Source organism: Erythrolamprus reginae, chromosome 5 (assembly GCF_031021105.1).
Source record: "Erythrolamprus reginae isolate rEryReg1 chromosome 5, rEryReg1.hap1, whole genome shotgun sequence".
Lineage (NCBI taxonomy): Eukaryota > Metazoa > Chordata > Lepidosauria > Squamata > Dipsadidae > Erythrolamprus > Erythrolamprus reginae.
The window spans coordinates 67,309,187-67,324,812 of record NC_091954.1 but is presented as its reverse complement, the minus strand read 5'-3'; the positions used below and the strand labels follow the sequence as shown (position 1 = coordinate 67,324,812).

The 15,626-nt window shown below is 40.3% G+C and overlaps 1 protein-coding gene across 2 annotated transcripts in view; it reads left to right on the top strand.

The window, feature by feature from the left end:
* Nucleotides 1-14,919, top strand: part of ARHGAP19 (Rho GTPase activating protein 19) — a 39,438-nt gene extending 24,519 nt beyond the window's left edge. Inside the window, exons 7-13 of one of the 2 annotated variants that reach the window (XR_011559292.1) lie at nucleotides 914-979; nucleotides 3,128-3,319; nucleotides 5,387-5,482; nucleotides 8,459-8,569; nucleotides 12,869-12,937; nucleotides 13,616-13,819; nucleotides 14,287-14,919. Coding sequence is in view for 1 of the 2 variants with exons in the window: in XM_070754022.1 (XP_070610123.1) it covers nucleotides 914-979; nucleotides 3,128-3,319; nucleotides 5,387-5,482; nucleotides 8,459-8,569; nucleotides 12,869-12,937; nucleotides 13,616-13,636 (555 nt within the window). In the remaining variant the exon portion in view is untranslated. Of the gene's footprint in view, nucleotides 1-913; nucleotides 980-3,127; nucleotides 3,320-5,386; nucleotides 5,483-8,458; nucleotides 8,570-12,868; nucleotides 12,938-13,615 lie in introns of both variants that reach the window. The other variant, XM_070754022.1, reaches the window with a different exon arrangement.
* Nucleotides 14,920-15,626: the final 707 nt, after the last annotated feature.

The following is a 15,626-nucleotide window of genomic DNA, read 5'->3' as shown; positions in this document are numbered from 1 at the left end:
ACACTGTTTGCTGTGTATTTCTGTGTATGTGTGCCTGACCAATAGAAATAGCAAGAATTGGAGAAATGTACATTATGGCAGTGTATTAATGCTGGCAAGTTTTCTTAAGTGTAGTCACACTAACTTCTCTAAATTATTTAAATAGATCTACTCCAAACAAGACTAAGTCAGTGTCTATCTAACTCAGCTGCCTTATCTTAATATTAAACAGGACCACTGCTACATTTCAGATTATACTTTTACAGATCCTGTTAAAATTGATGTGGCTTTCTGGAAATATAGTTATTCTCTACTATTTAAAAGAAGATACAATAACATCGAGCCTCTTCAGATCAAGCATTTATTTTTAAAAAGCTTCATTAAGTTGTCTAGAACAATAGTAAAGCAGTCTTTAAAAATAAGTCTAATAATTTGAACATTCTATAGTCATATATAGTTATTGACTTACCTCCTTGCAGCAAACAACAAACAGCCAGTTTCAGCCCAGTCTGATTAGCAGAAGAAAATAAAATTTTGCCCTGCCTCTCCGTGCCAGCAATTTGCCTCTGTGCAGCATTAGTTTCACTTTCATATTAGCATGCAGGCTTGCCTGGAGCTTCAATCAATCAACTGAGGGTTGGAAGGCATATAATCAGGAGTTTGTGCTAACCAGGCTCTGGGCTGCTTGCTGCAATGAGGTAAATTGCTAGGAGGCAGAGACCAAGAGTGGCAGTGGCTGACTGTTGCAACATCCAGTGTATAAGGTGCACCCATGTTTTTATCCTCTTTTGGGGATGGTGGTAAAAATGTTCATCTTATACTCCAAAGAATACGGTAATTGGAACTATCTCTGATACCACTTTCAAGGAAAGGTAATGCTTTCAATGGCATTTTGATTCATCTTTCTACTTTCCCCCCCTATTTTCACTGTAAGGCTCCAGTATACATCCGGGAATATGCCAGGTTACATTACTTGGACTCCAGAACTCATGCCTCGAAGGTAAGAAGTTGTGGTTTCTTTTACAGATGGAAAGATAGAATTTAGGCATAATCTGGATCGCAGACTACAATCTGAAACAGACTTCTTAATGATAACAAGAAATAGCGAGTATGGAGTCTTGTGGAGATCCACGTTTGAAGAAAAAAGGAATGGCGGAATTAATTTTTTAGATTAAACATTTACCGGTATCTTATTATATACTCTTACAAATTATGATATGATGTATGACCTTTTTTTAATGGGTGACCTTCTATCTACATTTGGTGCTCCATTAAATATGAGAGCTCCAATATACGCATGACAGCCATCAATTATGTACGTATGACAGTCTTTATTACGGTTGAGCCAATTTAGTGTAATGATTAAAGGGTTCACTAAAAACCTGGATAGCATATTTGTTTTATCTAGTTATGGAGGTTGGCTGGGGGATTTTGGGCCAGTCGTAAATCCTGCACCCAACCAATCTCATATTGTGAGAAAATAGGAGGCGGGAGCATTATGTGCAGTGCCCGGAATTGTACAAAATAAAGGCAAGATATAAATCTAATAAATATATACATTTGGATTTCTCATTGGGAATGAATTAATTGATTAATTAATATCTGTAGTTATTTTATTGTTGTATGCCGCCCTGAGTCCATCAGGAGAGGGGCGGCCTATAATTTTTTCAAATAAAAATAAATAAAGACCCGATGGCAGCTCTATGATATGCTGGAATTATGGAGTGGATGACGAACGGCATCTGCTGAAAACCATTCTGGAGGTTTTGGAGTATTCTGCGTCCATGGGCTGGGGAAAATGAACATATTTTTATTTATTGGATTTGTATGCCGCCCCTCTCTGTAGACTCGGGGCGGCTAACAACAGTAATAAAAACAGCATATAACAATCCAATATTAAAACAGTTAAAAACCCTTATTATAAAACCAAACATACATACAGACATTCCATGCATAAAATTGTAAAGGCCTAGGGGGAAAGAGTATCTCAGTTCCCCCATGCCTGGCGGCAGAGGTGGGTTTTAAGAAGCTTACGAAAGGCAAGGAGGGTGGGGGCAATTCTAATCTCTGGGGGGAGTTGGTTCCAGAGGGCCGGGGCCGCCACAGAGAAGGCTCTTCCCCTGGGTCCTGCCATGTGACATTGTTTAGTTCAGTGATTTTCAACCTTTTTTGAGCCGCGGCACATTTTTTACATTTACAAAATCCTGGGGCACACCACCAACCAAAATGACACAAAATGACACCTTAAGTCACTCTCCTCTCTTTTTCCACTCCTGTCTCCTCCCCACCCTTGTGTGTGTGTGTGTGTGTGTGTGTATACACACTCTTGAACCATTTCCAAAAACAGGTGAGGGCTTGGTTTTTCTCTCTCTTATTCTTTGGGTGCTTTTTATCATATGCTTTAAATCAAGAGTCACTTCCCTGTCTCTTTTGTTTCTCTCTCTTTCCTCTCATTCTCTGGCTCAATCATTTTTTTCTCATTTCTCTTTTTTCCTCCCCTTTCTGCTCATTTCTCTCTCTCTCTCTTGCTTTCTTTCTCTCTCTCTCTTGCTTTCTTTCTCTCTCTCTCTCTTGCCTTCTTGCTCTCTCACTCTTGCTTTCTCTCTCTTTCTCTCTTTTCTTTCTCTCTTGCTTTCTCTCTCTCACTCTCTTTCTCTCTCTCTTTCTCTCTCTCTTGCTCTTTCTCTCTCTCTTTCTCTCTCTCTCTTTCTCACTCTCACTCTCTCAGCAAAAAGTTGCGAGACCGGAACCTGAGCTTCCTTCTTCGCGGCACACCTGACCATGTCTCGCGGCACACTAGTGTGCCACGGCACACTGGTTGAAAAACACTGGTTTAGTTGACGTGACCCGGAGAAGACCCACTCTTTTTACTCAATTGTCAATCAAATAAGTCCATTTTAGAGAGTTTGGTTACAATGCACATTATTTGAACAGAGAAGAAGGGAGGGGCGGCATACAAATCTAATAAATAATAATAATAGTAATATGATTGGGCCCCAGGTGGGACAGGCAGATATTGTTCTATTACTGGATCTAAGGTTAAAATTGGAAACGCTCTCATGGAAGACTTTCAGTGGAATAATAACCGGGTTTATCGAGTCAAGCTAGCTGGAACCAGCCGCTTAATGGTCTGTTTGAATTCCTAAAGGATGACCTGGATTTACCAGTGCCCCAGAATTTCAAAGACATCCAGCTTCTGAAATTCAAGAAGCGAGGGCTCTTAGATCCTTCTGCCCGCTTGGAAGACACGCAGCACCATACAGAAGAAGCACTAAAAGAGCTTTTCTGCCATGTTCATAATATGCCAGACTCTGCCAAGAAAAAGAGGCTTCTTCAGCGGGTATGGATATTATTTTTGATATTGATATTTAGACTATGGAGGTAAAGATATTTAGATTATGATGGTAAAGTAGCATATCATGAAAGAGTAAGTGCAATGGAAAAGAAAGAGCCATCAAAGCAGTTTTACAATAATAATAATAATAATAATAATAATAATAATAATAATACTAATAATACAGTGTTCCCTCGATTTTCACGGGTTCGAACTTCGCGAAAAGTCTATACCATGGTTTTTCAAAAATATTAATTAAAAAATACTTTGCGGTTTCCCCCCCTATACCATGGTTTTTCCTGCCCAATGACGTCATATGTCGTCACCAAACTTTCGTCCACCTTTAATAAATATTTTTTTAAAATAAACTTTAATAAAGAAACATAGCAAGTAATAATCTAAATTGTTGCTAAGGGAATGGGAAATTGCAATTTAGGGGTTTAAAGTGTTAAGGGAAGGTTTGTGATACTGTTCATAGCCAAAAATAATGCATTTACTTCCGCCTCTCTACTTCACGGAAATTCAACTTTCGCGGGCGGTCTCGGAACGCATCCCCCATGAAAATCGAGGGAACACTGTAATAATAATAATAATAATAATAATAATAATAATAATAATAATAATAATATCATCATCATCATCATCATCATCATTATCATCTATATTGGTGGTTCCAAATAACAAAGATCACAGCTTTATTAAAAGACCTGAAAGCATCACCTAATATCAAATTGATCATATAGGATGATCCTCCCAAAGAAAAGCATTTCACAGCACACAGTAAAGAGCCGAGGTGGCACAGCAGATAGAATACAGTACTGCAGGCCACTAAAGCTGACTGTAGATCAGTGGTTCAAATCTCATCACCGGCTCAAGGTTGACTCAACCTTCCATCCTTCCGAGGTGGGTAAAATGAGGACCCGGATTGTGGGGGCAATAGGCTGGCTCTGTTAAAAAGGGCTATTGCTAACATGTTGTAAGCCGCCCTGAGTCTAAGGAGAAGGGCGGCATAAAAAATTAAATACATAAATAAATAAATAAAATTTTACATCCATCCAGTAAACCATTTGGCAGTTAGTTATCTTGGTCCTCTTGGCAGCAGATTTCAAAAGGAATATTTCAGGCTCAAGTTAGGTAGATAACCATGGGTTAGAGCAGTGGTTCTCAACCTTTCTAATGCCGCGACCCCTTAATACAGCTCTTCATGTTGTGGTGACCCCCAACCACAAGTCTAGCGTGGAAGAATGGTGGAAGGTCTTAAGCATAAAACGTATCAGGAAAGACTTAATGAACACAATCTTTATAGTCTGGAGGACAGAAGGAAAAGGGGGGACATGATCGAAACATTTAAATATGTTAAAGGGTTAAATAAGGTCCAGGAGGGAAGTGTTTTTAATAGGAAAGTGAACACAAGAACAAGGGGACACAATCTGAAGTTAGTTGGGGGAAAGATCAAAAGCAACATGAGAAAATATTATTTTATTGAAAGAGTAGTAGATCCTTGGAACAAACTTCCAGCAGACGTGGTAGATAAATCCACAGTAACTGAATTTAAACATGCCTGGGATAAATATATATCCATCCTAGGATACAATACAGAAAATAGTATAAGGGCAGACTAGATGGATCATGAGGTCTTTTTCTGCCGTCAGTCTTCTATGTTTCTAATTCTCCCAACAGAGCTTTAGGCTGATTGGCAGGAAAGTTCAGAGGGACACCCCCACTGTAAACACCTGATTGGTCGCATTGTAAAAATACGTTCCAAGGCGTTAGAATAGAAGCTTTAGTTCCTAACACCAGGGAAAATTTTGTCCTTTCCCTTGGTCTTAGGCGACCCCTATGAAAACATTGTTCGACCCCCAAAGGGGTCCTGACCCCCAGGTTGAGAACCACTGGGCTAGAGAACGCAATCTTTAGATATCCTTGTCTCAATGGGAGAGATTAAAGCATGGGAATCGTTGTAAAAGTAGATGTTGGGGCAAAAAGGCATGAGTGGAAAGTAGAACTGGGCTTTGGCATGGACACTGGACAACATCATGGAATGAACTCTGCTATTAAGTTTTGTTCTCCTAGTTTCAGAAGCACTCTGAAGCCCTTACTCCTCAGACAGCTATGTCCACACCGATTCAGAAACGTGCCCGAACTCGCTCCTTCAGCGGCCTAATCAAGGTAAAATCTATTCTACTGTCACCAAATTTTTCTGATGTAATGGAAGACAGTGGCATGAGGTTGTTTTAGCCACCTTAGATCAGTGTTTCCCAACTTTGGCAACTTGAAGATATTTGGACTTCAACTCCCAGAATTCCCCAGCCAGCAAATGCTGGCTGGGGAATTCTGGGAGTTGAAGTCCAGATATCTTCAAGTTGCCAAGGTTGGGAAACACTGCCTTAGATAACGGGTGTCCAACATTTTGGAGCTTGCTTGGGCCATATTGAGTGAAGGTGAATGGATTGGGCCACATATAATTTAATTTATTGTATTTCTGTGCCGCCTAGCTCCTGAAGGATTCTGGGCGGCTTTCAACAGGATATAGAAAATACAGTCAAAACATCATAAAAGATTTTTAAAACAGTTTTAAAAATCACATACATATATATCATCCAGGCCAGACCTCGCGATTGCGAGATCAACGGCCCCAAGCTTGTCAGAAAAGCCAGGTCTTCAATGCTTTCCAGAAGGCCATTAAAGTGGAGGCAGTTTCAGAGGGTAGTTGGTTCCAGAGAGCCAGGGCAGCCACAAAGAAGGCTCTTCCCTGCGGGCCCACCAGCGAACACTGTTTAACTGATGGGACCTAAAGGAGATCAGCTCTGTGGGATCTTACCGGTCGTTGGAAACTATGAGGAAGAAGGCGGTCTCGAAGACAACCTAGCCCTGAGCCATGTAGGACTTTAAAGGTAATAACCAACATCTTGAAATATATGACCTACAAAGCCCTATATGGCATCAGGCCTTCTGCCACACGAATCCCAGCACCTGGTCAGGTCCCACAGAGTCAGCCTCCTCAGGGTTCCGTCAACCAGACGGTGTCGTTTGGCGGGGCCCAGGGGTGGAGCCTTCTCTGTGGGGGACCCGGCCCTCTGCAATCAACTCCCCCCGGAGATTCGCACTGTCCCTGTTCTGCCGGGCGAAAATTCAAGGGTACAAATTTCAGACACACACACATTTGAAAATTCAAAACAATGTTCTTTATCACAAAATTCAAAATAAACTAAGCACTCTTTTTGTATTGCAAAGAGCACTCGTCCCAAAACAACCGGGTAGTCTGTACAATTTCCCTTAAGCAGTCATTAAGTACTTAGCTAGCAGCTGTGAAGAAACTTCCCACCCCTTCTTCTTCCACCGAAGTGAGACACACACACACACACACACACACACACACACACAGCTCTGCTTTGGTTTCAAAGGTGTGAAAAATCAACAAAGTCCAGAAAACAGCAACACACGATTCCTGAAGAACTGCGATCAGATACTCTTTCACAATGGCCAAACCCAGCCCTAATTACTGGAGACCCACCCAACCACAGGTTCTCTTGTAATAATCCTTCAGTTGTTGTCTCCTATGCATCACTCTACGCATGCGTGGATGTGTCATTAATTCTTGTTCAGAATCCAAGGATGATACAGATGATTGATCTCCTGGGCTGTCTGCCAAACTCCGCTCTTCCCTGTCACTCATGCTTCCTTGGTCAGAGGAGGGTCCATTGGCAGATTCCATTGGGAGCAAAACAGGCCTGCGGCATGTTGATGTCTCCCCCACATCCACCTGCACATTCCTTGGGGCAGGAGCTGGGCCAGAGCTAACCACAACAGCCCCCACCCTGCTTGCCTTCCGTAAAAGTTTAGAAACCTATTTATTCCACCAAGCCTGGGGCCATTAGATCCTAGCCCCCTGACCAACAAGTGTTTCAGTGAATGGTGATGAATGTTTTTTAAATTATATTGGGGGTTTTAAGTTCTTTTAATTATATTAATTGGATTTTTTGAGATGTATACTGTTTGTACTGATAAATTTGTGAGCCGCCCCGAGTCCTCGGAGAGGGGCGGTATACAAATCCAACAGGTAAATAAATAATATATAATATAATATAGTTAATGTATATAAAGAACCAACTTACTTTAAAATTTTATGATCTTGTAGGGTCTCTGTATTACAAGCTCTCAAAGGTTGCATACACACACAGCTTGTGGGGCACAGCTGGGACACACCTGCCTTAGATGCTGTTCCATTAAGAGCACTTATGAAAGTTGAAAATATTTTCTTCCATCTCATTTTATTACGTGTTTTCCAGCGTTGGGTTCCTCCTGGTACGATCCACTCCTAGTAACGGCCCACCGATTGTGTAATTTGCGCATGACAGCTCCGGTACCGTGTTTATTTATTTTATTTATTTATTAGATTTGTATGTCGCCCCTCTCCGAAGACTCGGGGAGGCATACAAATCTAATAAATAAATAAAATAAATACATTTTATTTATTGATCACACGGGCCATCTCCCACCCACCCCTTTTTTTTGTTTCCTGCGCATGCGCGGAAGCAAAACCTTGCAAGGGGGCGCTCGTGCGCGAGATATTTCAGTCACCAAAATCTCACGCGCATGGGCATCCCCTTGCAAGATTTTGCTTCCGCGCATGTGCAGGAAACAAAATCACATGAGATGACACATGCGCACACATGTAGCAAGTGCGCACACAGGGGGGAAAGATGGCAATCCACGCGCAGCGCACCATTATCAAGGTAATCAGAAATAATGGGATTTCATTTTGATAAACTTTCCGTGATTTAAGAGAGGCAGTATAAGACTGTTCTTGCTCGGTCAAATTTGGAACAAACTTCCAGCAGACGTTGTAGATAAATCCACAGTAACTGAATTTAAACATGCCTGGGATAAACATATATCCATCCTAAGATAAAATACAGAAAATAGTATAAGGGCAGACTAGATGGACCAGGAGGTCTTTTTCTGCCGTCAGACTTCTATGTTTCTATGTTTCTATGTGGGATCTAGAGTCGAAACAATTCAGCAGAAAATATAAAGAAAGAAAAAAATACCTCTCATTATGCTGGAATTTTCCAGGAATAAATATTGTTCCTTTACTTTCCTGCTTCCTATCACAGTTCAAATGATTTTCTTTTCCAAATGCAGCATAAAGTATTGGGAAGTCAAGTGATTTTAGACAAAAAGAAAAACGATACTGTTACTGAATCTGCAGGCACTAAGGATTCAAAGCACAGCAGCAAGGAGAATATCAGCACGGTAAGGTTTGCGGGAAGAAGGGTCTCTCCTATATTAACCAATGGAATTTATTTGGTGTTGTACATATTCCTGGTCAGTTGGAGGATGATGAAGATATTGAGGACTCTGATTCAGATAGCGTTTATGAATTAGTGGGAGGCCCTGGGTTAAAGGTAGTAGAACAGGTGGGAGGCCAGCCACAGGATGGGGCTATGAGTTCAGGATCTAGCGAGGGAGAATCAGATGCTCGCTGAATTAACCCTAAATTCAGAAGGGCCCAAAAACGAAGAGAACAGAGGTCTGGAAGAAGATATTAAGGAGAGGAATGGGTTAAATACTGTACTGATGTATTTGGCACGTCAGGGGGTCAGTGGGGAAGAAGGGTGGAGTTTCAACGTTGCCGATGAGAAAAATGGAGGTTTTTCTTGCCACTCTCAAGTAAGCAAAAGTATTCTCTGTTGATAACAGTCAGGGCTGCTGTTTTTAGAGATCAGGCTGTTAGGAAAATAAATCTTGGTAAGTGGAGAAGGAGAAGGAATGTGAGAAATGCAGTCAAGGGAGATAACGGACCAACAGATAAGTGCGTGTATGAAATGTGTTTGAATTCCAGAAGAGCAGAGAAATAAATGGAGTTTCTTTATTCATGATATAATGCATAAGAGTTATTTGTAATTGCTAAATTTCTACCAGAAACCAGAACATTTGGTGTGGGGAAATTTGTTTGAAAGTACTACAGGAAGTCCTCATTTAGTGACCACAGTTGAGATTGGCAACTCAGTCATTAAGCAAAACAACAATTGTGCTCATGATCTTACAAACATTTCCAATGTGTATCTACATTATTCTGTTTCCCCAATTTGTCCTGAGAATGGGAGTGCACAATCAGGGCTATTTCTTTTTAAAGAGTCTTGTTGGCATAAATAAATTATGCACTAACTAATCCTGTACTTTGGTTACACTGGACCTGGAAATGCACCCGTAAACTAGCTTCCATATCCAGATTGTGCTCAGCTAATACTGAAGGAAGAAATGTAGCGGAAAAGGAACAATACCAGCGTTCTGTCGAGCTCTCTGGTAGAATCCTCCCGAAAATGCACAGATACAATTTCAGACACACACACGTTTGAAAATTCAAAACAATGTTCTTTATACCGAAAATGCAAATTAACAAAGCCCTCTTTTGGTATAGCAAAGAGCACTCGTCTCCAAACAAACTGGTAATTTGTACAAGTCCCTTATCAGTTCTGAGATACTTAGCTTGCAGCTGTGAGGCAATTCACAGTCCTTCGTCTTTCACAAAGTGAAACACACTTTGCTCTGGTTTAGTTTCAAAGCCGGGAAAAATCAGCACACAAAGGTCAAAGTCAGCAAAGCAGGCACGAAACACAACAATCAGATAATCCTCCACAATGGCCAAACCCACAGGCTGCTATTTATAGCAGCCTCACTAATTACCACAGCCCCACCCAACCACAGGTGGCCTCATTTTCTTTGATAATAATCTCTCAGTTGTTGTTGCCTATGCATCGCTCTCCGCATGTGTCTTGTTCTGAATCCAAGGAGGAGCTAGATAATTGATCTCCTTCTGAGCTGTCTGCCACACTCTCCTCCTCCCTGTCACTCATGTCTTCTTGGTCAGAGGAGCCTTCATCAGCAGATTCCACCAGGGGCAAAAAAGGCCTGCAGCATGTGGATATCTCCCCCACATCCACAGACCTTGGGGCAGGAGCTGGGCCAGAGCTAACCACAACAACCAGTAATCCTCATTTAATCACCATAACTGGGATTGGCAATTCCATTGCTAAGTGATACAATGAAATTTCACATGAGTGCAGGGTACGTACGACCTCACTTCCACTACAGCCATTAATAGATAGAGCCAGGGTGACGCAGCAGGTAGAGTGCTGTACTGCAGGCCACTGAAGCTGACTTGTAGATCTGAAGGTCAGCGGTTCAGATCTCATCACCGGCTCAAGGTTGACTCAGCCTTCCATCCTTCCGAGGTGGGTCAAATGAGGACCCGGATTGTGGGGGCAATAGCCTAGCTCTGTTAAAAAAGTGCCATTGCTAACATGTTGTAAGCCGCCCTGAGTCTAAGGAGAAGGGCAGCATAAAAATCAAATAAATAAATAAAATAAATAAATAAATAAATCTTTGTGATCATTAATTAACCTTGCTGTTCTGTTCGCATTTACTATACACTTATACTGTTTCAGGTGTCACGATATGTAACAATCAGCGTGTAGCAAAAAAGAAACAAAACGGGGGGGGGGGGGAAACCACACTCATAGTAAGAACCTCTCAAATGAGGAAAAGTCAATTAATCACAAGTTTCAGATCCACATGACAAATAATCTACAGGTCTCAAATTTCATTTCAGGTCATATTGACCTGAGCAGAACAGCAAGGTTAAATGAGACATCACATCATCACAATTTGCAATTTACCTGCCATTAACTCTACTTGTTGGATGCTGTGAAAACCCAAATCCTGTAACAGTTGTAAGCGTGAGAACCAGTTACTTTTTTCAGCGTTTTGTAACTTTGCTAAACCAAATGGTTGTTAAGTGAGGATTACTTGCAAGCACATTTCAAGAAGAAAGATACGTATAATATTGCAGTTCTCCAAACATATAAGTCTGATAATGCAAATAAGCAATCACCTATGTTTTAATATTGTCCAAGCAGCTCTGTTGAAATGTGCCTGAGATCTTCATTATGCTAGTCTGAGAATTCATTCAGTTTCTTCTTTGGCAGCCCATGGGCTCATACAAAAAGCAGCAGCATCTACCTCCTAGTGTACGTTGAGAGGCTCACCACCACCACCCAAAACCCCGCAGTAATGGAGCCCAGCTGACATAAAGCTCTCTTGAAATGTCTTATCTTAAAAACCGGCTGAAACAGTTTGTGCAGTAGTGAGGAAAAACAGATCCAATCCACTACATTCCATCAAACAATAACAAAAAGTGGTGCAATTGTAGTTTTGCACTGAACAATATGAATTATGATACAAGAATTGCCAAGTTCTTTAACTAATTCACCACAGAACAATTTACAGGGAAATTTTGTTCATCAGATTTGGTGGTACCTATGAATTGAAGGGGGGTAATAATTTATTTATTTATTTATTTATTTATTTATTTATTAGATTTGTATGCCGCCCCTCTCCGCAGACTCGGGGCGGCTCACAGCAGTGACAAAAACAATATACATTGACAAATCTAATAATTCAAAATCTAAAATAACACTTGTACATTTAAAAATCTAAAAGCAAAGAACCCCAATATAAAAAACATACATACAGTCATATCATGCACTAAAACTACATAGGGGGAGATGTCTCAGTTCCCCCATGCTTGACGACAGAGGTGGGTTTTAAGGAGTTTACGAAAGGCAAGGAGGGTAGGGGCAGTTCTAATCTCTGGAGGGAGCTGATTCCAGAGGGTCGGGGCCACCACAGAGAAGGCTCTTCCCCTGGGTCCTGCCAGACAGCATTGTTTAGTCAACGGGACCCGGAGAAGACCAACTCTGTGGGACCTGACTGGTCGCTGGGATTCGTGCGGCAGAAGGCGGTCTCGCAGATATCCTGGTCTGGTGCCATGATAATAATGCCTCAACTATGGTGTCTCCAATGGAAATTGTCCAATTGCTTTGTATTTGTGGCATTCAGCCCTGTATCAGTCATCATAGTAATATACGGTATCTGGTGTTTTACCAACCTTATAGGGCTGTTCTTTAATTATGTAGTCATCATTTAATGGATGAACATTATATTCCTTTGTCCTGTCCTCTTCTGCTCTGCCCTCCTGGATTCTTTTTTCTTCCTTCTTGTAGTTACAATCTGTTTTCCCCATTCCTACATTATTAATTTTTAAACTTCTATATTGTTTTATTAATATATTTGAAATTAGATATTTTCTTAAAATAATAAATAACAATGCAACAGCCTTCATAAGCTCCTAGAGTCATTGGCCAACACAGAAGATTTTGGTTATGGTTTAATGTACCTCAAGATGCAAGTTTGGCGGATGCTACTGTAGAATAAACTTCATTGTGCTTCCTCAGAGGATTTAATTTCCCAGATGTTAGATTTCCCAGTGGTTAGATTGATATGACCACAATTTGTTACGTCAAGCAATGCAACAGTTAAATTAATGTCAAAAGCTTAGAACCGCTTTGACAACAAAGAGAACTAATAAATTGATTACATAAGTTAATTTAAATTAAGGTCAGGATAATTGAGGAGGCTCTAAAACTGCTTTAGTTTTAAAGGTCATAGTGAAGTTCAAAGAGTCTCAGTTTGCATCTTGTTTAATTGCAGACACCAGCTTCCTCTCCAGCAATTAATGTGATAAGAGCTAAGCTGAAATCTCTGGAACACAGGAAAGAGGTGAGAGTTTTAATATATGTAAAGGAACCGTATGCACTTTCATATTTATAACAAGTGTCCTGGCTAGATTCATCTCTTCTAAGTGCATGTTTTCTTCTTTGCCATTAAGTCTGTGAACCTGTACTATACAACTAAAAGTAAAATGTGCAGTGTTCCCTCAATTTTCGCGGGTTTGAACTTCGCGAAAAGATTATACCACGGTTTTTCAAAAATATTAATTAAAAAAATACTTCGCGGTTTTTCCCCCTATGCCACGGTTTTTCCCGCCCAATGACATCATATGTCATCACCAAACTTTCGTCCGCCTTTAATAAATATTTTTTTTATAAACTTTAATAAATTAACATGGTGAGTAATAATCTAAATGGTTGCTAAGGGAATGGGAAATTGCAATTTAGGGGTTTAAAGTGTTAAGGGAAGGCTTGTGATACTGTTCATAGCCAAAAATACTGTATTTACTTCCGCATCTCTACTTCGCGGAAATTCAACTTTCGCGGGCAGTCTCGGAACGCATCCCCCGCGAAAATTGAGGGAACACTGTATATATGATTGCATTGGTGCCCTCTGGTGTATTTACAATACAAAGTAAAAGCTAACTTAACAGGAGGTTTTTATTAGGTGTGTCTGTGGCCTCTTGAACGTGGGACAGATAATTAATTTTCTTTTCTTCTGATTTAGGATGCCTCTAAAAATACTTGATTTCATGGAACTTCAAGAGTATTCCACTTGAGCTGATGGTGTACAGTATATGTCTAACTTCATTTACTGGAGCTTACAGCTACGTGCCTTCCAGAATAACAAGAATGTCTCTTTCCTAAAGACATTTCTATCCCTTTGTTGATGCACTGGATGACATTTGCAGTGTAGCCTCTCTTTGAAGAGGTTATTATTTAGTATTATTTTTGTTACCTACTGTTCACTATTTTGACAATTGTTTGAGACTTGGTTTGCACCCTCTGTCTATGTTCATGTTTACTGGTGAAGTTTTGTTCTTAGCAAGGCTGTGTCTTTTTTTTATTTTAACCTGGCAGTTCCCATTAGTATCCACCACAGTTAATTCGTGTTTGCAGCTAAGTTCTTCTTGTGATCTTTGGAAATGGGCAGTTCTGTGATTATAACCAGGATTGGAAGAGGAGTATTACATTTCCCTGCCTCCCGCGGGTTGCTGCGGCCGCTCACACCAATTTTTCAATCCCTGAGCTAACTTGACACATTTTTAGATCAAGCGTGTGGAGAAATTGTGCTGTGCACAATCTCCAGAAAGTGTCTTACTAACTAAATGTAACTGGCCTTTTTTATTTAAATTCTACTCGGTGTTCTGAATCAGTTACATCTTTCTCCTTCCACAGGACTAGTGATTCCATTGCTAAATGTACTTGTCCTGAGAACGCCATACTTATTTTCTCCTCCGGGCTGTGAAAACCTTTTGGATGAAGCTCCCCAGCCACCACCATTACATTTCCATTGTTTGCAATCCAGGCTCTGACTCACATTTTTCAGGCAGGGCCAAAGAGCTGACAGTTTAATGACTAACAATCTACTGGAAGAATACTAAAAGGCAGAAGAGCTTGTTAATGTGGAAGGCGTCTTTCTTGCTCATTGGGAAGGCGGGAAGGCTGTCAAATTACTAAAAGAAATGTTTCCTTTTCCTTTTGTCAATAACAGACAAACACATGTATGAGGAGGATGCATTGATACAGCAGTGCTGCTGTTTGAGGGTTTTTTTTAAAGGCTACAGCAACATTGCAACTGCTTGAAACTGCTAAGTTTCTTCCTGCTCTTGAAGAATCAGAAATCAGCCCTGAGCTAGGTGAACATTTTTGCCATCTTCCCCGAAAATACATTGGTGTCTGAAAGATTTGTAACATGAATTTCATTACGCCACCAAAGAAAAGTCTATATGTTGTCTTTTGTTTCATGCTGAGGTTTTATTTTGTTTTTAAATTTCAGACTATTTTTTAAAAAAAGTAATGTGGAACAAAGCCTGGCTTGATGGTTTTATTTAAAGGATTGGGAGACTATTTGGGTTTCTTAAATATAAGGGATGATATTTTCTTCCTCTTTTAAAGGAATAGGCTTCTAAAGCTGATGTATACAAGGTGTTCTCTAGCAAGGTGTAAATACCCACAAATCTACTTGTCAATAATTTGAGCCAAGCAATATAATGGTTGCTAACATTGCGAAGTCGTAGATTAGGCTGAGAGTATGCAAAGCAACTGAGGTAGGAAAAACAGTAGAGAGAAATAGAGAAAGACTCTATTTTTTCATTCTTATCTTGATTTGATGCTTTACTACACTGAGAAGAATCTGACAGGAAGATGTCCAAAATCCTATTCAAATCTTGAAAGTGAAACCTTCTTATGTACCATAGACAAATCACTTTCATATTTTATGTAATACCAAGCCATTAGTTGGTATTGTTTTCTCATACTTAACTATAATCCTTCTTATGCAGTCTTTCCAAATGAGTGATTACTGGGGCAAATCATTTTTTTAACACCATTCAAACTGGCAAAGTCTAGTTGGTACCTTCCCCTCCATATCAGAATTGCAAACGCTTTTGGAGGGGAAAATGATGAGTTCAGATATAATTGTAAAGTGTAGTCCTGTACAAGCCATGAAATAATTAAACGTGCTATGCAGGAGGAGAAAGCGGATGTGCAGTTTATTAGTGTGATATGTGAACTAT